The 26,700-nt window shown below is 34.6% G+C and overlaps 1 protein-coding gene across 3 annotated transcripts in view; it reads left to right on the top strand.

Annotated features, from left to right (window-relative positions):
• Positions 1-26,700, top strand: part of LOC150105593 (S1 RNA-binding domain-containing protein 1) — a 425,600-nt gene that overhangs the window by 306,809 nt on the left and 92,091 nt on the right. For all 3 annotated transcript variants that reach the window (XM_090394265.1, XM_090394266.1, XM_090394264.1), the window contains one exon: positions 10,851-11,036. In XM_090394265.1, the coding sequence (XP_090250391.1) occupies positions 10,851-11,036 (186 nt within the window). The remainder of the gene's footprint in view (positions 1-10,850; positions 11,037-26,700) is intronic.

Here is a 26,700-nt window from a genome sequence, read left to right as displayed (position 1 = left end):
GGTGCACCACGAGAAGGTGAGGATTGGACATTAGGTCAGAAGACCTGGTCGGTTCTCCGCATTCCTTTAAAGGCTATGTGGAGGTTTTCTCTCACTTATACAGCTTTGACCCTTAAGCACCCCTTAAGGGTCAAAGTATGTCATACCAAGTGACAGCTGTGAACATTGCCAGCATGACATAAGATCAAGTTACAACTACAATGTTGCCATCTACTTAAACATTAGTTTATGATGTTATCGGATAGCTTGAATGAGTTAGGTTATGTAACCTATTAAAAATAATAATTCGGAGTTATGAGAAATGTTCCAAATCCCAATTTTCATAAGTTGAGTATTTTGTAAGTTAGGAAGTGCTGCCTATATATATATGGTCCCTATCTAATCACTCTCTGAGTCTATTCTAGTAGATGTCTTGAGGGTAAAAATAAAAAGCATACCACAATGGAACAAAAACTAGTTTATCATTCACCTACACTTTCTGCAATGTTGCAGAACTATTAACAAATCTAGGCCTGACCTTAAAAAATAAATAAAAATAAATGCCAAATGCAATTATTTTGCTTCTTGTTCAGACATTAAACATTTGCTTTCTTATTTCTGGCTAGAGGAATAGGGGAAGTTGTTAGGTGTGACTTCTGTCCTTGGATGCCTCTTTCTCTCTCTTATACTTGTATACACACATGCACGCACACACACACACACACACACACACACATCCAGATGGTGGCATCGTATCATAAAATGGTGCCATCATGTCACCATTTTATGATACAATGTCACCATTTTATGATACCTTTCTCATTACTTCTTGATGCAGAAGATATTACTTGGAAAAAGATTTCAGATCGAACTTTATTAGGTCTTTTTTTTTCAGACAGAATAAAACAGAATTAATGAATATTAGTTAATGTGATAATTTAAAATCTGTGTATAAAAAATCTAAAAATATATATATATATATATATATATTTATTAGTACAGTCATACCACGAAGTTACGCGGTAGGTGGGACCAACAAAAAGCGCGTAAGTCGAATTCGCGTAACTCGGGGTATAATTTTGCATGTAATTTATATATACAAACATACAATTGGGACCAAAGGTTTACAAAAACACCTATATTTTTTAAGAAATATAATCATAATTGTAGTTTTTCGTACATAAAAAAAAGAAAGTTATTTTGATGTCGATGGTTTCATAAAATCTAATAGATTCGTCTGACGGCATAATGTCTTTTTCTTGTCACGCAAAATTTCTTCATAGCAAGCTAATGATTTTTTTATTCCTTGCTTTGTGGCTACAATTCATTCCTTGTTAGAATGTATATCCTCCAAAATCTGTAAACCTTTCTTTTATGATTGTTTTTACTGTGGATTCCTGTAGATCGAACTTCTTTGCTAGTTCACAAATTTTCATTCTGCCTTCAAAATCCTTAATGATGTTGAGTTTTGCTTCCAAAGTCAATGTTTTTCTTTTCTTGCTAGCTGTAGAAGAATCGGACTTGCTCCTTTTGGATGACTTTATTATTTTTTATGTGATAAAATTTTTATCAAGGACATAACATTAAACAATCGCAAGGTTTGTAGACTATAAAAATCATGTATGAATGGAGACCGTGCGAAACATGTCAGTGGTTGTTCAGAGCATGTGCGACACTGGCGAATGCAGCCAGTGCCGGAAAGATACGACTAGTGGTGAGGCGTGAAGTGCGACGGGATTACGTACATATAAGAAACCGCGTAACTCTGGATTTGCGGAAGTCGGGTATGACTGTATTTATATTTTTTATATGGTTCCCACCAAGGAAAGTTATTAATAAACCTATAGTACATTTGTGACATGGGTCGGCTAAGATTTTTTTTTTTTTTCATGTTTATCAATTTAACATATTCTTTGTAACTTTTTTTAAATTTTCTTCTACATAATCTGGAAACTCTGCTCTAGAGACCATACATGGAACTTTTTCAAACTACTTCTAGCCTCCAATAAGCAGGATGGTGGTCTCACACCAGCAACGAAATTCTTCATCTAAAGACAGTCACAGACATCCATGCCCACAGCTTAATCCAAACCCACAACCCGGAGAGCAGGTATTCTAACCACTCGCCAACCAGTCAGCATATATGTGACTTCTGCCTAAAAAATGTTGTAAACCTATAGTACATTAGCATGAAGAATCTATGGTTTTTTCCCTCTGTTTTTATCAATTATATATATATATTTTTTGTTTGTTTTTTACATAATCCAGAAACCCTGCTCTACTAACCAAACACAGAACTTTTTCAAACCTCCAGTGAGTGAGAAGAGTAATCTCACACTGGATTTGTGATTGTCTTTAGAGGAGATAGAATTCATCTCCCACTTAAAGACAATCATAAACATCCATGCCCATAGAATCCATCCATAGAATGGGATTTAAATCCTGCTACCTGTTGGTTAAAGTGCAAATATATTACCCCCCTCAGCTAATCAGACCAAGTGGTTAACATATTTTCAGGCAAGTTGTCGTTGTATAAAATGAGAAATTCAGATATTTCAAATACTTTTGAGTAATCTTTTTCATTGGTATGCATCAGAACTACAATCTAACTATTTAAATGTTTGCAGTGTGTTATTTCTATATGAAATTCCATGGGATTGCTTAGTTTATTAAAATGAATTTCCTTTATAATAGCATAGTAAGTATGGGGGCCAAAAACTTTCAGTAGTTTTTGTTATAGTGAACAAGTTTATTGTAGTTGTGTCACTGTAATTATAGTGAGTATTAACTGTAATAAGTGTCTTGTCACTCAAATTGCAGTCCATCCACCATATTAGTGTGTTATGGGTGATATAAATCGATAGATGTTATAAACCTTTGATATATATTATTGATATTAAAAATCAAAATATAATCATCCCTCAACTTACGTCCATTTGAAGATATGTCCATGATTCCGTAAGGGAATAAATAACATTTTTCGACTATACTTTTGAACAAGATGCAAGTGAACATAAAGTAAAAAGGTTTCTATTTAGCAACAATTCATCATGCACAGTGACAATAGTGCATATAACGTCAATTTCAATCGGCATATGTCCTCAACAGTTCCTCTGTTGATTTTGTGTTCGAGAAATAGGTTACTCGTGTGTTTATTGTTAAATATTTCATGATATTTTGTGCAACATGGCCCCTACACGCCCAATCCAAAAATCTAGTGAAGAATCACAGAAAAAGAGGCAAGCAATTGATCTTGAAACGAAGTTGCAAGTTATAAAGCAACATGAAGCTGGTAAGCCCTGTCAGTGTGATTGCGCATGACTTCAGATTGTCTCATTCTACAGTGACGACCATTTTGAAAAATAAGGATAAAATCATAGAGGCTGTGAAAGGATCTTCTTCCATTAAATTGACAATAGTGATGAAGCAACGACAAGTTCCTATCAGTGATATGGAAAAGCTACTTGCGTCATGGATGGAGGACCTGAACAAAAAGTGCATACCCCTTAGCACTATGACCATAACTGCTAAGGCAGGAAGTCTCTTCAATATGTTGAAGGAACAAGGCAGGGCTCAATTATGACTACGAATTCAATGCTTCTTCCAGTTGATTGATTCATGAGATTCAAGCAGAGTTTTGCACTGCATAATGTGAAAATGTATGGTGAATCTGCATGCGCCGATGAGAAGCCTGCCAAGTAGATTGTGGAGAAATTGGATAAAATTATTATGGGGGAAAATTATTTGCCACAGCAAATGTTTAATATGGACGAGACTACCTTGTTTTAGAAAAACATGTCCGAGCGGACATTCATCCACAAAAAGCTAAAATCTATGCCTGGTTTCAAAACTCTTCAAGATCGTATTACAATTCTGTTAGGGGTTAATGTGGCTGGATATAAACTGAAACCATTTGTGATATGGCACAGTGAGAATCCACGAGCCTTCAAAAACATTAGGGAGCATACTCTTCCAGTTCATTATCAGAGCAATAAGAAGTCATGGATGACCCAAAAAATTTTTTTAAAGATGCCTTCATCAACTGTTATGCAAGTGAAATGGAAAGCTATTGTAGAATTTAAAATTTTATTAATTCTAGATAATGCTCCAGGTCGCCCACCGTGCATCCGTGATCTTCGCTCCAAGATCAAGGTCATGTTTTTCAATGTTCTCTGAAGTTAGCGATGTTCTCAAAATGACTGACGACATGGACCCCTTACTTATTAGTGAAAAGGAAAGTACATGATTCATTTGCTTGCTATAAACAAATTTATGATGAAAAGAAGAAGAGGAATAAGCAAAGCACATCGGACATTTTCATCAAAAAACAAAGGGTTACACCAGAAGAGCTGCAGCCTGGTCCTTCACGTAGGGAAGGTAATGAAGATGTGATTGTGAAGGAAGATTTGGGTGATTATTCTTCTGTGTTATAGTGGCAATAATACACAGTGCAGTTTTATAAGGTTTAAAAATTAAAATGACAGTATATTTATTATAGTTAAGTCCCTAATCCCTATAACTCTGTTGATTTAATGTATCAATTTACATTCTGCTGGATGGAATGGAACCAAACGTAAGTCGACGGATGACTGTATATAATAAGACAAAAACAACACAAGAGAATTATATAATCCCTCCTGCATTTTGCATTTCCCCTACAATCTGCAAAACAGGAGTGTAATGAAATAAATGCATTCATTATTACATTACTCATATACATATTCATAAATATGTACTTGACCAACTTCTATTGGCCAAGTGGATTGTGGCATGGATGCTTGTAGAATGCCTTTAGGTGGTAGCTGATTTTCATTACCCGTTGTTAGACCACTGTCCTTAATGCAGGTCTGAAGTGGCTCAAAAAAAGTATCATGTTTGGTGTCCAGAGCAGGATTTCCAGATTATCTAATCTTATCCCAAGGTTTTCAACCTTTTGTGGATGGGAGTCACAAAAATAAATAAATAAAAATTTAAAATTTATACTCATTTCATCTGACAGCATGGCTGAAGTTTAAGAAACTTCCATACTATCAACATGAGAAGCAGACATGTTATTGCTATATATTCACCTCTCACCATTGCAAATAGCATTGCTCCATTAGCATCAATGCTAAACAAAAATCACAACAATAAACTCTAGTCAACTACAATTGACTTTCATTATAGCATCTCTACTATTTTATAACAAACAACTGAAAACTCCTGATCAAATCCCCAGAGGCAGAACTGTTGTATGTCAAACTCTATAACAAATTATTTCTGTGGTCCCTAGAAGTTCACAGTAATGAGCTCATCTGTATTTCTTTGGTTGTAGCGAAGTGGCTATAGTGAGAATTGACTATACGAGGATTGTCTGAAAATTTCTCGGCCTCGACCATAGATAGCAAGTCATTCTATCAAGTAGTTTGTTTTATACAGCTGTCTGAAGCAAAAGTTTTGTCTGTATCCCTTGAAATGGATAAAATTGAGTATCATGCGGTTATAAAATTCTTTGTAAAAGGAGGTTTAATGCCAAAAGAAATTCATTTGAATTATTCAAATTAAGTGGATATTGAATCCAACATTATTTCAAAGCCAAATAGAGAAACTACAAGAGTTTCAGAGAAACTGCAAGAGTTTCATACCTAATATAGATAGAAACTATAAAAGTTTTGGTGGATCCTAGCCTTTCATGACAGGGGCAACTCGTAGTAAAGGTGGGCTAAGCTCTGATCACTATCCTTAGTATTTTCCATAATGTAAAACACATCTCCTAGGTGATGTATAATGTTATACAATTGATGTATAATTGATATATAATGTATAATTGTATATTATATATGATAATGATGTATAATTGATGTATAATGTTATACATTATGGGGGGGGGGGGATCATCACTACCCAGACCAATTTCGACCTTTGTTGAGGTCTCATCAGTGAATAGGCAGACCCAAAATGTAAATACTCAGGTTGTATTGATGAAGAGGTTATACTTTACTATATGAATTGCCAAGAGGTTTCACATCACAAAAGGCACCAAGAATTACTGAAATAGAGAGCCAGAAGGTTTCACTTTGGTGATGCAAAATTAATCAAATTTAGTGGATATTGAATCCAACATTATTTCAAACCCGAATAGAGAAACTACAAGAGTTTCAGAGAAACGGCAAGAGTTTCATGCCGAATATAGATAGAAACTATAAAAGTTTCGGCGGATCCAAGCATAAGCAAACCTTTCTATATTCAGCATGAAACTCTTGCAGTTTCTCTGAAACTGTTGTAGTTTCTCTATTCGGCTTTGAAATAATGTTGGATTCAATATCCACTTAATTTGAATAATTTTGCATCACCAAAGTGAAGCCTTTTGGCTCTCTATTTCAGTAATTCATTTGAAGTTCATAAAAGTTTATGGGCACTCTTCTCCTTTGTTTTTGACAATTAACACGTATATGAGCTTCACAAGCCAACTACGAGTATACTCGTATGTCGATTTACCAACCTCCTATGCCAAACACGAGTTAACCCTTAGTATAATTACCTTAATTTGGACCCTTGGATTCTGAATAAAGTGGAGAGCACGTCTGGGGGCTTGGTAGAAGGGAAATAATTTCAGCTAAAATATATTATATTATATATGTGCCTCAGAAGCCAACTACGAATATACTCGTATGTCGATTACCAATCTCCAATGCCAAGCGCGAGTTAATCCGTAGTATGATACGTAATTTGTAAATCAATTTAAAACTAATAAAATCAATAAAAATAAAAACCAATCAATAAAATAAAAAAAACAATTTATTCAAATTAAGAATGGTACATTTTAAAACAATTTTCCACACACAATGGTGGTTTTTCCTGGCAAACAGAACAATAACAATGTGTTTCGTGTACACACACACACATACACACAGTATGGCTTTGTTGGGCGATTCTTTTTTTTCTGTTGGTGTGTATTGCCAATTTCTTTGGTCATCTAATTGTCTTTCGTAAGGTGGAATAGTAAGAAAGCATTTGATCAGAAAGATTGGTGCCTGACATACCCAAATTATAATCCCTAACAATATTTGGTTTTAATTGAAATTTACCATTCCGATTTTGCGCTTCAACCATTTCAAATTTGTGCATATTTGAAATGGAAAGAACTTCCCTCTTATCCTTCCATTGCCTCTTATCCTTCCATTTGCTGACTTTAGTTTCTTCTGAATAACATCTGGTAGATTGTTTTTCCTATTATTTCTCAGTGTTTTTTTCCACACGTACATTTTTCTGTGGGTAAGCGATTCCGTCAGAGCTACAGAATTATAAAAATTGTCCATATGCAATACATAACCCCTGTCTAAATATTCTTCCATCAAATAGAATACAATATCATATGCATGACCCATCTTTGCTAAAGAGGATTCAGATTTTCCTGTTTAAATTTTTATTTTTATAACCAATCCATTCGATTTGCATAGTTCATAGAATTTCACGCCATATTTATATTTTTTGTTTTTTATGTATTGCCGAAACGCCAGTCTACCGTGCCACAACACTTGCCTCATCGATACCTAAGTTTCCGTCTGGTGTGTAGCTATTTTGCATTACGCTATTAAAATGATCTAGGACTGGTCTTAATTTGTGCAATTTATCATTAGCTGCTTGGGAATTATCTGCAAAATGCAAATGACACAATAAAATTTGAAATCGATTTCGGCTCATTTTAGAGCGCCAAAATGGCAAATTGTAAAGTTGATTTGTACTCCAATAATGCTCAATAGACAGTAAATTACAAGGACCCATATGAAGTAAAAGTCCAAGAAATAATTTCATTTCGGGTATGTCTGTTGCTTTCCAGTTTGAAATTCTTTGACTTTTTTTCATCTGTACTCAGCTTTGCTCAATATTTTGTAAAGCATATAAATTAGTTTGTTCTACTAAAATTGTGAGAAAATCTTCAGAAAAGAAAAGTTCAACTAACCTTTTGATACTGAAATTTCCAGTGTCAATTTTAAAACCTGCAGTTTCAACAAAGTCAAATTGTGGGGGCTCTTGTTCTGAATTTTCCCAATAAGTAGATGTTGATGTATTTGGCTGGATGCTAACTTCATCTTCAAAAGTTTCTTCATCATCTGAGTCACCGCTAGAGTCATCTGCAGGATCATCTTCAGAATCGGAACCAAATATTTCATGAAATTCATCATCGCTCATATTAGCATAAGCTTCTACTTCTATATAAGTGAGTTTTCTTTTACTGGCCATGGCGAAATTGAAGGTTCTTCTTAGAGACTAGAAACTAAAACTAGACTAGATACAATAAACACCGTCGTCAGGGCATGTAATATATAGGTGGAAGTGATATGAGATTACTCGTAGTGACCTTGAAGACTCAAAAGCGCTTGGCGTGCAGGAACAAACTATGCCTGAGGAGCATGTTTGTTCAAAATATTGAACAAAATATTGAGCAAAGCTGAGTACAGATGAAAAAAAATCAAAGAATTTCAGAATGACAGCAAACGTGTTAAAAAATGGGCTGCTGAGTTTAAAAATGGCTGTACCAGCCTTGAAGATTATTCACATAAAGGACATTCAAAAAAATACAACAACACAGAAATCATTGATCAAGTGCACGGTATGGTATTGGATGACCAGCGAGTCAAAGTGCTTGAAATTACTGAAATTATAGGCCTTTCAAAGAAGCGTTTAGGACATATTTAGCATGAAGAATTGTAAATGAAAAAGCTTTATACAAGATGGGTGCCGTGCTTGCTCACAACATATCAAAAACGCACTCGCATGAAAATCTCTGAACAGTGCTTGGAATATTTTAACAAGAATAAAACTGATTTTGCGCATCAATTTATTACTATGGATGAGACTTGGATTCACCATTACACAACAAAATCCAAACAGCAGTCAAAACAGTGGACAGAAGCCGGTTGTTAAGCGCCAAAGAAGACAAAGTCGGTTCCATCAGCAGGAAAGATCGTGGCATTGGTGTTTTGGAATGCTGAAGGCATTTTGTTCATTAATTATCTTGAAAAAGGTAAAACAATAACTGGGGAATATTATTCCGATCTTTTAACCAGACTAGACGAAAAAATTCAGGAGAAAAGACCCGTTTTGCAGAAGAAAAAAAATCGTCTTTTACCAGGACAGTGCACCCGCCCACAAAGGTGTTTTGGCAGTGGGAAAATTAACACCAATTGCACTGAATTCTTGGAACATCCACCCTATTCCCCAGATTTGGCTTCCTCTGACTTATATCTCTTCCCAAAACTAAAACTCTTCCTCGCTGATCAGCATTTTTCTTCGAATCAAGAGATGATTGCAGCTGTGGAGGGGTATTTTGTAGATCTTACTGAGAACCACTACAGGGATGGGATAATGGTGCTGGAGTATCACTGGAATAACTGTATTAGTCTCAAAAAACAAATTTTGAAATTATTAATTTCAAAATTCGTTTTTCATTGTTAGGCCGAGAACTTTTCAGACCACCTTTGTATATATACAAAGGTGGTCTGAAAAGGTAGTGTGTGTATATATATATATATATAGAGAGAGAGAGAGAGAGATAAGTATGTAAACTTTGCCAGTTCATTAAATATTTGATTAAAGATTATAAAGCAGAACAGCGGAATAAGTTGATAACATTTATTTACTTAGTAACACAATGTTTCATCCCAATTGCACAGGATTTCTTCAGGTGTAAATAAACAAACTAGTAGACAAAACAATAAGGACTAACAAAATAAAGAGCCAAGAGGCTATTTTTTTCGGCGGCGTAAATTAAGTTAAGGGGATAAAAATCCCTCATTATTTTCCAGCCGGATGCGAAACTCGGAGATCAAAAACTGTCAAAATCTAAGAGTTTCATTCCGAAGAACTATCAGCGAGTCCAGGTGTAAGTCATCACCTGGGTAGTACAACACTAGGGCAACTCGTTGCAAAGGTGGAGCAAGTTCCATCACTATCCTTAATATTTTCTCATAATGTAAAATGCAGCTCCTAGGAGTTGTATTACTGTTTTACATTATGAGGAGAGGCCACTATCCAGACCGGTTTCGACCTCTATTGAGGTCTCATCAGTGAGTAGGTAGACCTGGAATACCAAGGTTTAAGTGAAACTGAACTTACATATACCCATACTTTATCGTAGTAATAGTAATAATAATATATAGGTACACCACTCTGGCAATTCGTTAGTAGGGGTATATGTAAGTTCATCTCTAAGTTTCGCATCTGGCTGGAAAATAATGAGGGATTTTTATCCCCTTAACTTAAGACTAACAAAGGTGACAACTGCTGTGCAGTTATACAAAAGAGACTAGTGTTTTTTTTAAATTATTTCTAATTGTTTCAAATGTTCTGTGTGTTTACTCATTCACGTGAACGTTCTTGATTAATGAAGGCTAGGATGTATTCAGACAAGTTAATACTTTGGTTAATATTTAAAGGTTTAGCATCTAATGCTATTTCCATAGATTCTCATATTTTTCTTTCTGTTGTATGATAGCAATAGTTTAATAGTTCTGATTTATCCCATAAAACTTGATGTCTCATTTGCGAAGCATCTTGTGGGTCAGCTGAAGAGAGCATGTGTGATGACAAAGCTGAGGCTTCATTGCTGTGGTAGTCAATATCTCTAACATATTCTTCATTGCATTGTTCAATTGATTTTTCTGTCTGTCCATATAGTAAGATATATATATATATATATATATATATATATATAATGATAACAATGATAACTAATGATTAGATTTTGAGATTAAATATTCTGCTTTAAAAAAAGTCTTACTTTTTAAATTGAAAGTTTCTCTCAGGATAAAATCTTTTTCTTTTTTTTTTTTAATTTTCCACGTATAAATATTACCACTATAATTATTATTTCCATGTATAATTTTTAGGAAAATTTCAGGTCTGAATGCTACTAAAGCTAAGAATATTATTCAGTGGAAAGAACAAAATGGATCATTTAAAAATAGGCAACAGTTACTTCTGGTTAAGGGTCTGGGTCCAAAATCCTTTGAACAGTGTGCTGGATTTGTTAAAATACTCCCTCAGACATGTATTTCTGCTGAAGAATTAAATAGGTAACTATGTTGCTATTAATTACATTAATATTAATGAAGCACTAGGTTATATAGGCCTGTTTATGAAACTTCTGGATAAGCATATACTCAATACCTGTTTATGTTATAAACATGCAGTAAAATAATGCTAAACATTTATTATTAAATTGTTTAATGAATAATATTTAAAATCCATTTTTATTCATATATTAAGAATATATATATATGCACCAGAAGTTAGAGTTATTTTTTAGATGATGAGTGTTTGGTCAAGTTTTCTGTAAAAATGAGGGCACTATGATTTTCAAGGTAGAAAAATTACTTCTGCTATGTTACTGGTAGTACTTATTATTATTATTATTATTATTATTATTACATGGACATCATAACAGAATTTGAAGACTCATCACTGGGGGGGTCATGCTGATCATTATTCACACAATGCCTATCATACTTCTTCTGAAACCCATACACTGACATGTCATGACTGCTCTCACAACTCTTTCGAATCATTCACTACAATCCTACACATTTTCCAGGGTTGATCCTTTATTCTCTTCCATCGTGTCATATATTGAAAAATTTCTTCAGCATCTGCTGTATAAAATCCCTTTAGTAACTTATGTTTCTAGCACATCTCGTTTTTTTTTGTTTCTCGGCTAAACCGTAACTGACCCATAAACCTTCTGAGCCTCTGTAGCTCAGTTGGTACCAATAGAGCCCTTTGATTAGAAAGACCTGGGTTTGAATTGTGTCTATGACATGAGGAATATTTATCAGAGCTTTTCGGTCAAAGATGAGTTAGCAGGTCTTATACAGAGATGGAGGATCCCCCCCACACACACACCTCCTGGAAACGAGTTTTTCTTTGCTCAAAAGAAACAAACCAGCCCTGTGAACAGGCATATTTACAGACATACTAACTGTGAGATGGAAGAGATTAGAGCTTCACCATTTTATCTTTCTGCTGCACATCATGGATTTCAGGTAGAGATCCATAATAGTCAACCTCCTGGATGGAGGTTGACTATTATGACATCACTTGACAGGATGGGATAAATATTCATTTTCTCTTTGTTGAGAGCACTGCACAGTCCAATCACCATTTAGGTCTTGCTTTTGGATCCTTTCCATCACTTCCTCCTTAACAGGAAATTATGTCTGTGCACAAAAAGCTTGCCTGTATATTAACATCCAAATTATCACTTGAGCTGCTTTGTCCACTCTTGCATTATGTCCTCAGAATATCAACTCTGTGTCCAACAATATGCCCAAATCATTTTGCCCATCATCATTTTCTTTCAGTCCAGTTCCATCTATATTAATATGTAGCTTATAATATTTTATATTTGAAAGTTGTCAATGATGTTTTATTGCAGGTGATCTTTTATCTTTAACCACCTTACCAGTGTTTTTTTTTTACTTCAAATCATAATAAACTTGTAATTTGTTTGCATCTTTCACTTACATCACATCTCACAGCATCTGGAATAGCTTGAATTACCTTCACTATCCCATCTCAGTCTTCCTTTATATATTAGGCCTGTTACAACTAAATAGTATACGAGCTCTCTAACTGGGTTATAGAAAAATGTCATTGTTTGGTATGTGATAACCACCCTACTTATTTGACGCCTTGAAAATTCTTTGTTTAGTCTCTGAGAAAGGTTTCCAGATTACTTAAATCTTAGGTTGCCCACAGTAATAATTTATTATAGGTCTACAACCTTTTGTGGATGGTATTTGGTATTCACAAAAAAAAAAAAAAATAATAATAATAAATGAAATAAAAGCAGATGCCTAGTTTCATGATGGTATTGATAGGACTATTAAATAGAATTTTAAGAATAGAAGGAAATGAAGGTAGTAAGCATATTGCCCCAGTATGATAATGTGGAGTGGAAGAGAAAAGTAGTGATAATGAATGAGATGATAGCAAGAATGTGTAGGAAGAGGAATCTGGAATGTGTGGAATACATTTCAAGATAGAAGAGAGCTGTATGCAAGGGATGGGTTGCATTTGAATGCAGAAGGACACAATCATTTGGATAGACTGTTCTGTTTCTGGGCAAGTAAGTATGTCAGGGCAGGAAAACTGGAATCACAAGGGTTGAACATAGCAGGGATGGCCTTATGTGGGGATAGCGACTTGAGAAATGAGAGAGAGTGTACACTATATTGCAGAGCCAGGTAGAGTATTAGAGTAATAATGGCTATAAGAATGCTGGTAGTGTACTAATTTTTCTGTATACAAATACTAGGAGCATTAGGAATAAAGGGAATGAGTTTTTGACATTGATTAACTTAGTCTCTCCTAAGGTTGTTGGTATCAAAAACTTAGCTGAGGAGAATGTTATAACAGGGACAGAAATTGAAGGGTATAGCATATTTCAGCAGGATTGAGAAGGCAAACATGGTGGTGGTGGTGGAGTGTTACTCGTGATAACAGATGAATTATACCCTCTCAGGGTGAACAATCACAGTGGAAATAACACTAATGGCTTTGAGAGTATATGGTGTGTGACATTTATAAGACAAGTTATTTAGTGGGATGTTGCTATAGACTAGGGAATATAGATAACGAGCAGGAAATGTTTAGGCAAATTAGTTTGAAAAGTGCAAAGAGTGATCATAATGGGGGACTTCAACTATAGCAATATAAACTGGGCAGCATGCACTGCTAAGGGAACTGAATTTTTGGATTTCTTGAGGGACAATTGTCTTATGCAACATGTGGTGGAGGGAACACAACATCAAGAGTTTTGAATTTTGTCATGGCATTAAACGATCTAATTGTGATTGGGATATCATACTTGTGTTCATTTGGTGAGAGTGGTCATATAGTCCTGACTTGGAGGATGAATAGGTATTAAGGTAGAAGGAATTTATGTGGAATTATAAGGCAGGCAATTATCATAGACTTTGAAACCAGCTTAAAGCAGTACAATGGATGAAAGAATTTGAAGAAAGAGAGGTAATTAGTGCATGGGAAATACTTAAGAGAAAATTAATCTTTAAAAGTACCTGTGGCATGACTATAAACAATAAATTACACGATAACCACACTAATTAACTTTAATGAAATGAAAGTGTAGATATTTTGTACTGAAAATAACAGTACATCAGCAGTGCATAGAAACAAGCAAATCAAAGAAACGGGAATACAAGGTACATACAGTAGTCGGTGGTTTACCAATTAAAAACTTTTGCTGCGTGCTAGAAATTAATGTTAATAAATAATGTTATTAAGAACTCTATTTGATGGTTACATAAGATAAGAATCTCCCAAACTTTTGAGAGAGAGAGAGACAATCATTCTGATTCAGATTTGGCCGATGTAAAAGGGCTTCACAGTTTTCTTTGTGTTCATATTTAAACCTGCTTCTATGGAGAAGACGAGCTTCATTCCACTGGATACTGTGCATAGTGTCAGTACTATGTTGTGCCAGACCAGACTTTTGAGGTTTCATCTATTCAATATAATATTGATATTCATTGATTATTTTTTCCACAGAATGGCCTGTCTGCCCAAAGTTTGTTAGATTATATTCACAAGGTATCTGGTAAACGCCAGCTAATAATAAAAGTGACAGTTTGTCTTTTGTAGATGGCAACAGATGAGAAATTTTGTTGCTAGGAAAATATGTGGGAATGAGATGATACTTCTTCAAAATTCTACCAATCGGTTCAGAGATGCCAGAAATATAAAGGATTGTAACCCTTCAGTTTGTTGAAGAATCCTGAAGTGTTTGGAACATAGAAGTCAATTATCTGCTGGATTTGATTAGGGTTATAACCATTAAATTCCACAAATGTTTTGATAATGAGAAGTTCTTGTTGTAAGCTTGAGGAAGAGGAGTACACATTATGTGCTCTATTAATTAAAGACTTTATAACACCAATTTTTTGAGAGGTTTGATGAGCAGACTTTTGATGAATGTATCTGCCAGTAAAGGTATGTTTTCGATAAACATTGGTTGATAAATTACTGGAGGCTGTGTATTGTCTCTCTCTCTCTCTCTCTCCCCCCCCAAACGTTTGGGAGATTCTTATCTTATATAATCATCAAAAATAGTTTTTATTAATATTAATTTCTAGCACATGGCAACGGTTTTTAATTGGTAAATCACCGACTGCTGTACGTACCTTGTATTCCCATTTCTTTGATTTGCTTGTTTCTATGCACTGATGACTGTTATTTTCAGTATGAAATATCTGTATCTGTACTTTGATTTCATCAAATTTAATTACTGTGGTTATAGTGTAATTTATTGTTTAAGAGAAAATTGTTGACAGCAGTGGCAGATTGTATATCTTGACTAAAGAAGATTTGGAGTCAAATGGATGACAAGAGAAATTAAAGAGGAATTGCAGATGGAAAAGAGATTATGGAAGATGTAAAAAGAGAGAGAAAGAGGTGGAGAACAGGTGCATAAGGAATATAAGTCTCAGGCTAGGAAAGAAATTTTACTGAGATTGTACTGCTAGTATTGTGACTAGCAGTACAATCCAAAGAGAATCCCAAGGAGTTTTTTTCATTATTTCATTTTTCCTGTAGTAAGTAGGAGGAAAAATGATTGTGGACAGATTACCTTTTTGGTTAAATATAGGTATGTAAGCTGTCATACTTTGAAAAATTAAAGATGGAAACTTAAACATATGTGAAATAAATTTATTAGTATCAAAGTACCAAGTATCAAAGGCATCTTCTGTACAATGACAACAATGGAACACAAAATAAATTGTAATAAAAGAATATATTTGTCAGTAGAACAACAGATCGTCAATAAATTCCCAATTAAAAGAGGGGAATATATATATATATATAATAAGATAATAATCAGGAATTTGCATAAAATTAGTGCGATATTATTTCCCATAAAAGGGATAATCAAATGTCATCATATCTGTTTCAGTCAGTGTAGAAATCCCTCATGACTCTCCTTGTAAAACCACTCTTTAAGGAATCTACTTTTATGTAAAAGTTTAGTTTTTCTTCCAAAGAGCCTATATTTAGTCTAGATGACATGTTCTGCTAGGTCAGAATGTTCAGTTTCAAAATGCTGGATATGAGATTTATTTTTTCATTATGGATGGCTGGACAGTCTTTGGACAGTCTGCAGATCTACAGACTATCCAAAGTAAGATAAACCACAAAAGCATGGGATCTGCTAGACATCTGAAGGCTGAGTGAAGAAAGCTTATCTTTAGATGAAGAGAGGAAGGTAGAAATCTTCCTGACACGATGAAGGGATACTGCAATTTAAGAGGTCTTAAAACTTTAGCGATATGTTCAGAAATTCCTTTAATATAAGGGAGTGGGATGTGAGTGATATCTTCGGGAGATCTAGTGATCTTTTAGGAGACTTTTTACAACAAGAATTGAATGTTACCAAATCTACTTTTATGAAAAGAGGCTTTAATGAGTCCTTTATCAGGAAAGCCCTTTTAACAGCTTTAGGCCACCCATCTCTATGTATCATAGATGATACGTCCAGAAATATTCAAATATGGAGATTATAAAAGTTTTACAGTGGCTACACTGTCATAATTCAGGACTACTCAGAAAGTCAAATTCCAAACATTGGAGTAAAATATCATAGTGAAAAAGAGAAATATAATTGCATTGGAATTTCACTACTGAGCATTTCAGGTATGAATGCAAACATACTTCAGGAGAGGCTTAAAAAAATTGGAAGGGAAAGCTGGGATGACAAGCCAGATTTAGGCCAAATAGGAGTTGTCAGAATCAGATTTTTACTTTGAGTCAAATAGTTGAGAAATCCTGGAAATATAACTAGGATCTCTATGTAAATTTTGTAAATATGTAGTAGGTTCAAAAAAAAAAAAACTGTTCAAAATCTTAAAATGCAAATCTTAAAAAAAATGTAAATGAGACATTGGGGGGGATTATGACCCATGCCACATCTCCCAGCTGTTTCCTCCCCCACACACACACTCCCCAGGAAACACTTGGTATATTACCAGTAGCCTAACTGATGAAGTATCTCAGGGGACAATCACCTAACATGTGAATTTTTACTGATTATGAAAGGAAAAAGGCATAAAGAAAATTTCTGTAGTGCAACTTCAATTCCTTGTTCTCAAAGAGACATCATGGTGAAAGCCTTCAAGGAAGCCCACAAGCCAAAGCAGGAAGAAGTAAGCTCACAAAACAAATTCTTGATAAACTCACTAGACTATTCCAGTGTAAAGTTTTATGAACTTTGCACTGGAATAGTCAGCAAACTTTATGCAGTCTGCATCCAAAAGCACAGGTAGAGAACATATTTTGAATAGAATGAAATCACATCAAACCTCAAAAAAATCAACTTTCATTTATACATCAGCACACAAACCCGGTAATCAAGGTATTGGAATCCTAGTTACCAATCTTAGAAAAATTAAAGTTGCAAATTTAAACTTATATGAAATAAATTTATTAGCTATAAAATTTTCATCTATCATAGGCATCCTCAGTACACTGATAATGGAACACAATATAAAATTACAGTTAAAGAATCATTTTCAGAAAGTGCCACTGTGGCATTAATAGGACAACTAACAATCAGTAAAATTCTCAATTATTTAAAAAAAAAATACAATAATATAATAATCAGGTATTTGCTTAAAAGTGAAGTAATATTTCCCATAAAGTGGATAACCAAAGGCTATCAGATCTGTTTAAGTTCAGTCAGCATAGAAAAGTCTCACAACTCTTTATATAAGTGCTCTATAAGGAATCTGTTCCTATGTAAAAGCTTAGTTTTCTTCCAAAAAATAACTCTATATTTAGTCATGATAGCATGTTATGCTAGGCCAGACTGTTCTGGTTTTTGGTACTGGATGTAAGATTCATGTCAGATGGTTGCAGATTTGCAAAACTATTCCAAAGTAAGACAAACTACAGGAGCATGAGATCTGGTAGACACCTGGAAGGTTGAGTGGAGAAAGATAAATTTCTTTATCTTTAGATGAAGAAAGGAAAGTAGAAATCTTCCTTTATGGAATGAAAGGGTACTGCAATATTAAGAAGTTTCAGAACCTTAGCTATATGTTCAGAAATCCCTTTAATATAAGAGAGTGGAATCCGAGTGATATCTGCACAAGATCTAGAGACTGGTTGTTTAAAGCTGTCAGAGGCTTTCTTGATAAAAGAAAATATTCATTAAAGCCATTTTTCATAAAAACAGATTTGATGACTTTAATTCTTGTTATAAAAGGTCTTCAATGAAACAAATATGAGCACACAACGTAGCAAGGTTTTAATGGTTCCAATCTTTTGCTTAGGATGATGATGAGAATTAGCATGGATATAATAGTGATATCTGCACAAGATCTAGAGACTGGTTGTTTAAAGCTGTCAGAGGCTTTCTTGATAAAAGAAAATATTCATTAAAGCCATTTTTCATAAAAACAGATTTGATGAATTTAATTCTTGTTATAAAAGGTCTTCAATGAAACAAATATTATGAGCACACAACGTAGCAAGATTTTAATGGTTCCAATCTTTTGCTTAGGATGATGATGAGAATTAGCATGGATATAATGATCAGTACAAGTTTCTTTCCCGAAAATTGTAAACTACTACTATCTGGTTTACAAAGAATTAAAATATTGAAAAAAAAGCTAGTTGATTGATTTTTTTTTTAAATAAACTGAATTGTTGGATGAATCATTTATTTTTGAAATGAATATTTTAAATCTTATGATGAACCTTTCCATATTGCAAATATATATTATCTACATATCTGTACCATACTGTAGGTTTGGAGAAACATCTTTAAGGATACAATCTTCAGAATGCTCCACATAGTAATTTGCAAGGGTAGGAGAGATAGAACTACCCATGGCTGTTCCTTCAATTTGTTGGTATAATTTGCCTTGTACATTGAAATAACCAATGTGTGGATCACAAAGTCAAACAGTTTGATGATATCAGGAGAAAAATCTTAATTTACTATTAATTTACTTAAACAGTATTTTCCTTTAAAGGGATTTCTGAATTAATATTAACAATATTCTTAATATTGTTCTCAACAAAAAAGAAATTGTAATTTTTAAAAAATATTTTTTAAATAATTGGAAAGTTTTCTGACCATTTGTTGTCCTGTTAATGCTATAGTGGCACTTTGTGAAATGATTCTTTAATTGTAATTTTATATTGCGTTCCATTATCAATGTAATGAGGATGCCTATGATACATAGATGAAAATTTTACACTTAATAAATTTATTTCACATAAGTTTAAGTTTTCATCTTTAATTTTTCTAAGTATGTCAACTTACATACCTATATTAAAGCAACAAAAATATCTATAGTTACATCTCAACTGTCTCCAGAATATTTGACATGAGAGAGTATCTGATATAGAGAATATCGGATAGTTTTTGGTTTGAGATAAGCACAAACCAAAAAACACCTATAACTTGTATCTATGTGCCCATTTAGAAACTTCAGACAAAAACTCCAAGAATGCATTCTGCAATCAACTCTCAGACTATCTCTGCACTGTTCCAACATAAAATCTCCAGTTATGATGTAGATATTGTGTGTTGGGACAGTGCAGAGATAGTCTGAGAGTTGATTGCAGTAAGCATTCTTGGAGTTTTTGCCTGTAGTCTCAGGCAAAAACTCCAAGTTATGGCCATTATTCTATTGGAAATGTTCCAGAAACTACAAAAAAAAAGGACTTTTCATATGCTGCAGTACAACAAAAGAAAATGAACATCTTTTAGCTAAACTATACAACACTCATAACCTTGCAATTTCCAGAGCAAATTTCCACACAAACCTAAATGAATATGAACCTGGGAACAGGGTGACCATCACTAGTACTTTCGTACTGGAGCTAGTACTTTTTAGTGTTCTAGAACGTTCACCAACAGATCTAGTACTTTCTTCCTTCCGAATAACAACAACATGAGAGTTAGACATATGAGTTTAATATTTTTCTCTTCTCTCACCTCCCCATATGTTACATTCAATGACACAAGCATGATTTCTCTTTTTTCCCTCCCCCACTCATTGTTCACTAGCCTTCTCTTCCTGCCCCCTGATCCCATGCTCATGCAATCCGACTGGCATTAGCCAATAAAAATATATTCTTCGCCATTCAAACACTTCTCACGTGTTATAAGATCATTACAACAATGAAAACAAGTGGAAAAATTAAATATTTTAATATGAGCAACCACCTTTTATTGATGCACAGCATAATTTGGACCCCATTATGTAAAAATTTTGCTCCACATTTAAAACTCAGCACACAACAATGGAATTGTTGGGATATTTAAACAGTCAGATGTTTAAAAAATTTTAAACTTCAACAATGAGATATAATCAATGTTTTACAAATTTCAATTCATTGCTTGCAGTCGCAGTTTGATTTGAAGTAAGTGTCTGTTCAATATAGTAGGTTTGAAGTCTAGTGTTTTTATTAATTTAATTAACAAAGACGTGCAGTTCTTCATTAAAAATATTATTTAGATTTTCCTTTTAAACATGGACAAGTGGCAATTTAAATTTGATTCTAAATCTCAGGGGGAAAAAAGCAACTGAAAAAATATTTTCAGCAGTGACAATAAATAAGAATAAAATAAGAAATCAACTATAAAATCATTTGCTATTCATTTGCTATTTTTTAAATCTAAAAAAGAATAGCAAATGAATATCATTGGAATGACCTGACTCTTACCATATAAACCCAGTATGAAGAAGCACTGGAAAGCAAACTAATGAAAGGCCCAGTGTATGAAAAAACCATCCCTGATCATCATTTATGTTGCACAGTCCATCCATGAAGTAGCAGCAAAAACTTTAGTTATCAGGAACTTCTTCTCAGAGGAAAATGGTAACACATTCACTACTGAACAGTTCATTTAGATTTAGTTGTTATACATTTCAGAATGACAAGGAAAACCATATCCAGACTGTCAGAAATTAGAATTAAATCAAAATATGCATACAACCAGAGAAATGTATCAAGTAGCTAACTTCTTATGATCAAAGAAAGAAAATCCGAAAGACCAAGAATAAAAGATAAAAGGCATGATATCCAAAGACAAAAATGAAGAACTCTCAATGTAAAAGAACTACTTTTGAAAACTGTTAAATAATTCAAAAACAACTTCCTATATGTGCAACAATTTTACAGTGCAGGAATTTGAAACTGTACTAAAAACCCTAAAGAATGAGAAATCACCTGGTTGAATAGTACGAGAGTTGTTTGAAAAGTTTGGTAAATTTCCAATAGACAGTGACACAATTTGTTCATTCATACCAGTGTTGTTGACACATATTATCTTTTTCGTGGTAAAATTTTAGTCACGTGCATGCAACATATAGTTCTTGTTTGTCAAACATATAAAATGACTGTATTTGCATTTTTCATACAAATGGAGAAAAACGAGTTTTGTGCAGTGATAAAACACTTTTATTTGAAGAAGTAGACGTCTGCACAGATGAAAGCTGAGTTAGATGCAGTTCATGGGAACTCTGCACCAGCATTAAAGAGTATTTATTTTGGGATAAATGAGTTTAAACATGGTCGTAAGGCCATCAAAGATGAAGCGTGCTCCGGATGCCTGACCAAGGTCACTACGAAGGAAATAATTGACAAAATCCATGGTATCGTTATGGAAGACCACTGAGTGAAAGTGTACGAGATTGTTGAGATAGTAGGCATCTCAACTGAATGGGTGTATAATATCCTGCATGAAATTCATCATGTAAAAGCTGTGTGCACGATGAGTGCCACAATTGTTGACTGTCGATGAAAAATGCATGCGAAAAGACATTTCAATGCTGTTCTGTGAATTGCGATTAAACATATTTAATCGCAATTCACAGAATTTTTCGCATAGATTCGTGACTGTCAACGAAACATGGATCCACCACTACACACCTGAGTCCAAGCAGCAGTCAAAACAGTGGATAATACCTGGTAAAAGAGCACCAAAAAAATTAAGACCGCTTTGTCAGCTGGGAAGATGATGGCAACTGTTTTTTGGGATTCCCAAGGAATTATCATGATAGACTATTTGAGAAAGGATAAGACAATAACAGGAGTCTATTATGCATCATTGTTGGACCGTTTAAAAGAAGAACTAAAGAAAAAACGGTCAAGATTGGCGCACAAAAAAGTGCTCTTTCATCAAGACAATGCACCGTCCCACACATCGGCCATCAGAACGGCAAAATTTTATGAATTAAGGTTTGAATTGGTTCCACATCCTACATATTCATCAGACTTGGCCCCGTGTGACTTCTTCTTGTTCCCAAACTTAAAAATTTGGATCAGTGGGAAAAAACTTTCTTCAAACAAGGATGTCACCAAGGCTGTCAATGACTTCTTCTCTCCCGTAGTTTAAATGGACCGTTGGGTCACTCATGGCTGGTAGGTGATATTCTTTGTTACTCTCCTCCAATCATCTCGGTCTCTTGTTCTTGATGTCAGTTGAGAAAGGGAGGAATTTGTCCATTTTTTGATGTTATCAGTCCATTTTAATCGGGGTCGACCCCTGATCCTGGAACGATTCCTTCTAGTGCTTGCTTTAGAATGCCATTACCCTCTTCACATGTCCGAACCATTTCATCTATCTTCTCCTGATGACTGTCAGAATATTTTCCCTTTTTCTTTCATCTATTGAACCAATCAGTTTTCGGACGTTTTCATTGGTTTCGTGAGCAGTATAGGGAATTCTCACAAGTCTTCTGTAAGTTTTCATTTCAAAAGACAAGAGTCTCCTCTCGTCTTCCCTCAATAAAGTGCAGGCCTCACAACTATACAAGAGGATAGAATTCACCAAGGTTTCAATTAGTCATAGTCTGGTTTGTGATTGCTATTCTGTTATCTGTCCACAATGGTTTTAACTTCTGTAGGGCCACGGTTGCCTTAGCAATTCGGTATTTAATGTCGGTTTTTGAGCGGCCATCTTGACTCAACGTGCTTCCTAGATAAGTGAACTTGTTTACATTCTTGATTTGTTTATTGCCAATTTGTATCTTTAAGAATTCAATGTCCGATTTTGAGGTTATCTTGTTTTTGTTTTTTGTAGGTTTATATATAATCCATATTTTTTTAATGTTCCGAAAACATGACTAGTTATCTCTTGTAATTCTTCTTCACTTTCTGCCAGAAGATCGATATCATCTGCAAAACATAAGTTATTTATTCTTAGTCTGCCAACTACTATTCCAGTGTCATATTCATGAAGAGCTTCGTTTATGACATATTCCAGAAAACAATTAAAAAGAAAAGGGGACAAGATGCATCCCTGTCTTACCCCCCCCCCTCCCATTCTGCCCGGAATGGTTCACTGCTGTAATTTTTAATTTCAATTCTCATATCAGATGAGGAATAAAGAGATTTAATAATCCTAATGATTTTGTTGTCAATACCATAATGTTCTAAAATTTTCCATAATGCCTTGTGCCATATTTAGTCAAAAGCTTTTTTGAAGGTCTAAAAAGTTGTGACAGATTATTTTGTTATGTTCTATGTATTTTTCACCTAGTATGTGTATTGTAAAAATATGGTTGATTGTACTTCTGGAAACCTGCTTGTTCATCTGATAGTCTGCTTTCTATTTTCTTTTCAGTTCTTGACAATAGTATTTTTAACAGGATTTTGCTTGGATGACTAATAAGGCTTATTGTTCTATAGTTGCTACATTTATTGCTGTTTCCTTTTTTTAGGAATAGGTACAAGGACAGAAGTCCATCAATCAGAAGGCCAAGTCTCTGTGTTCCATACATCCTAGAATAAATTTAGCAAGGTGTCTATGATGGTGTCATCTCCTTCGCTTATCAGTTCCATTGTAGCACTATCAATTCCCAGTGATTTTCCTATTTTTGAGGAGCTAACTGCTGCAATGACTTCTTCTTTTAATATTGGGTAATCTCCTTCCTCTGAACCTCCTGGCAAAATTCCAAAATATCATCAGTCAGTTGAGGGTTCTTCTGAAAAAGCTTGGTTGCATAACATTTCCATCTATCAACTATTTTCTGGTTATCCGTCATAGGAGTTCCATCTTCATCTTCTATGCTCCAATTAATTGCAGTAAAAGGTTTGCTTAGCTTATTGATAATTTGAAAAGCACTTTTAGGATTATTTTTATTTAAGTCCTCTTCTATATTTTTGCATTCATCTAGTATCCCTCATAATATATAATAATAATAATAAATATAATAATATAATAATTATTATATTTTTATACTGTTCTCTATTATTACCACTATTAATATGAGATTTCAGATATCTTCTTTCGTCGCATAGCTCCAAAATATTTTTGGTTATCCATGGTTTATTAACTTTCCTTTTGTATCCAAGACTTTCTTCAGCTGTCTCAGTTATCTTTTGCGAGAAATATTTGGTTTTAGATTCGATATTATTATATTTCTTGAAGCTTGTGTTAAAAACTTGTTTTAATTTGTATTTATATAGTGTATTTTTTACTAAATAATTTAAGGAAATTACAACGTCAACTAGGATGTACATTAAAATAAATTTTAATATACTTCAATATTTCGGCAACGTCACGTTGCCATTTTCAAGAAACTTAAGAACAAGACACGTGCACGCAGGCACAACAAACAGTAAGTGAGAAAAAAGCAGGAAGCTGTTATTTCTCCTAAAGTCCTGATGGTGCCTCCTAGCGGGCAATGTTGGTAGTCTTGGGCGATTGGGCTGAAGGTCTTCTGATGTATGTTTCCCAAATTTGAGGCAGTCTCAAGCAGCCAAATTTGTTGAGGTTGGGATTGTTTCTTAGGGCTGAAGCTAATTCCATGAAAAGCCTTTCGTATTTGTATTTACTATGGTGTATAATCTCGGCTTTCTTCCGCTGTATTCTATGGCAGGTATCCAGCGCATGGTCAGCAAGACCAGCTTCAGCCCTAAGAAACAATCCAAACCTCAACAAATTTGACTGTATGAGACTGCCTCAAATTTGGGAAACATACATCAGAAGACCTTCAGCCCAATCGCCCAAGAATACCAACATTGCCCGCTAGGGGGCACCATCAGGACTTTAGGAGAAATAATAGCTTCCTGCTTCTTCCTCACTTACTCTTTGTCGTGCCTGCATGCACGTGTCTTGTTCTTAAGTTTCTTGAAAATGGCGACGTGACGTTGCCGAAATATTGAAGTATATTAAAATTTATTTTAATGTATATCCTAGTTGATGTTGTAATTTCCTTAAATTATTTAGTAAAAAATGCATAACCAATGTCTAAGCCTTTCCACGAGAATTACGATAATCCACGGAGATGATATCGCACATAAAGCAAGCCATTAGGGTAAAATGAAGTTAAAGCTATCAAGACAACTGAATTGTCTCGCCTTCCTAAAACGCTGCCGGGATAACCAGGTAATTCCTAACAGTGCCAAATTCAAGCACCATTTCTCTTCACAAAAGGCTCTTCGTATTTATAACCATGGCAGCCAAGCCTTGCTTAGAGAACAAATCTCCACGACTCGACGTTTCCTGAATGATGCCAACTTAACTATCCAGGCACTCAAAGATGACCTTTCAAGCACCTTAAGCCATGAAATTTGGTCTGTTTTATACGACATCTCGTGCACTGCAGCAGAGAAAGAATTTTAAAAAGTACAAGATTGACACATCAAAAAATTTGAAACTTTAAAAAAGAACTCGATCTCGAACCCACGACTTCCTACCAAAACGGTAGTCAACCTTTCGTCGTTTAGTGTGAAACCTGAATCATTCAACGCCCTCACACGTGGCCACAACTTCGCCATTGCACCCAGAAAAATACCTGCTGAAGATATTATGATACGAATTGAACGCGGGATACGACACCTTCCAAACCACATAGCCAACGATATTAGACTGGATGTGGCTTGTGTTCTGACCAAAGCTAAACCACCAAAAGCCAACATGCCCAGTAAGGAAATTAAATCTCTACTAGAATTAAAGAAAAACAAGAAAATAATAATCAACAAAGCTGATAAAGGGAACGCCACAGTATTGCTTAACCAAAAGGATTACACACGTAAGCTGAAAGCTCAATTGTTAGATCGGGCTACTTATCTCCCTATCGAGTACAATCCCACCAACTCGCAAATTAGAAAACTTCACAAGCTCCTTAAGAAGGTCATTTCTTGGCCTGTGGAAATCACTAACAAATTAAAACCATTTAACTCCATACCCCCCCTTCCCCGTATTTATGGACTCCCAAAAATACATAAGGAAAATGTGCCATTACGTCCCATAGTGGATGGCATTGATTCCCCCACATACAAACTAGCTAAACATTTGGCCAAAGCTCTCTCACACTATACTGGCAACACACCTTCACTCATAAAAAAACTCAGCCCACTTCAAAGCCAGCATAGAAAACCTTACACTCAAGCAAACTGACATATTGGTCAGTTTTGATGCCTCCTCCTTATTCACAAATGTCCCACTCAAAGAATCCTTAGAGCTAATCCACATCAGAAGACCTTCAACCCAATTGCCCACTAGGGGGCACCATCAGGACTTTAGGAGAAATAATAGCTTCCTGCTTCTTCCTCACTTACTGCTTGTTGTGCATGTGTCTTGTTCTTAAGTTTCTTGAAAATGGCAATGTGACGTTGCCGAAATATTGAAGTACACCTAAACCTCTTTTTTTACGCGAATTGGGATATCAAAAAGAATTTTTTTTATGCGATTTTTATTCG

This window comes from Typopeltis vanoorti, chromosome 6 (assembly GCF_054136105.1).
Source record: "Typopeltis vanoorti isolate ZY-2024b chromosome 6, IOZ_Tvanoo_1.0, whole genome shotgun sequence".
In the NCBI taxonomy this organism is placed as follows: Eukaryota; Metazoa; Arthropoda; class Arachnida; order Uropygi; family Thelyphonidae; genus Typopeltis; species Typopeltis vanoorti.
Note: the sequence above shows the minus strand (reverse complement) of the source record. Positions and strands in the feature narration are given on the sequence as shown.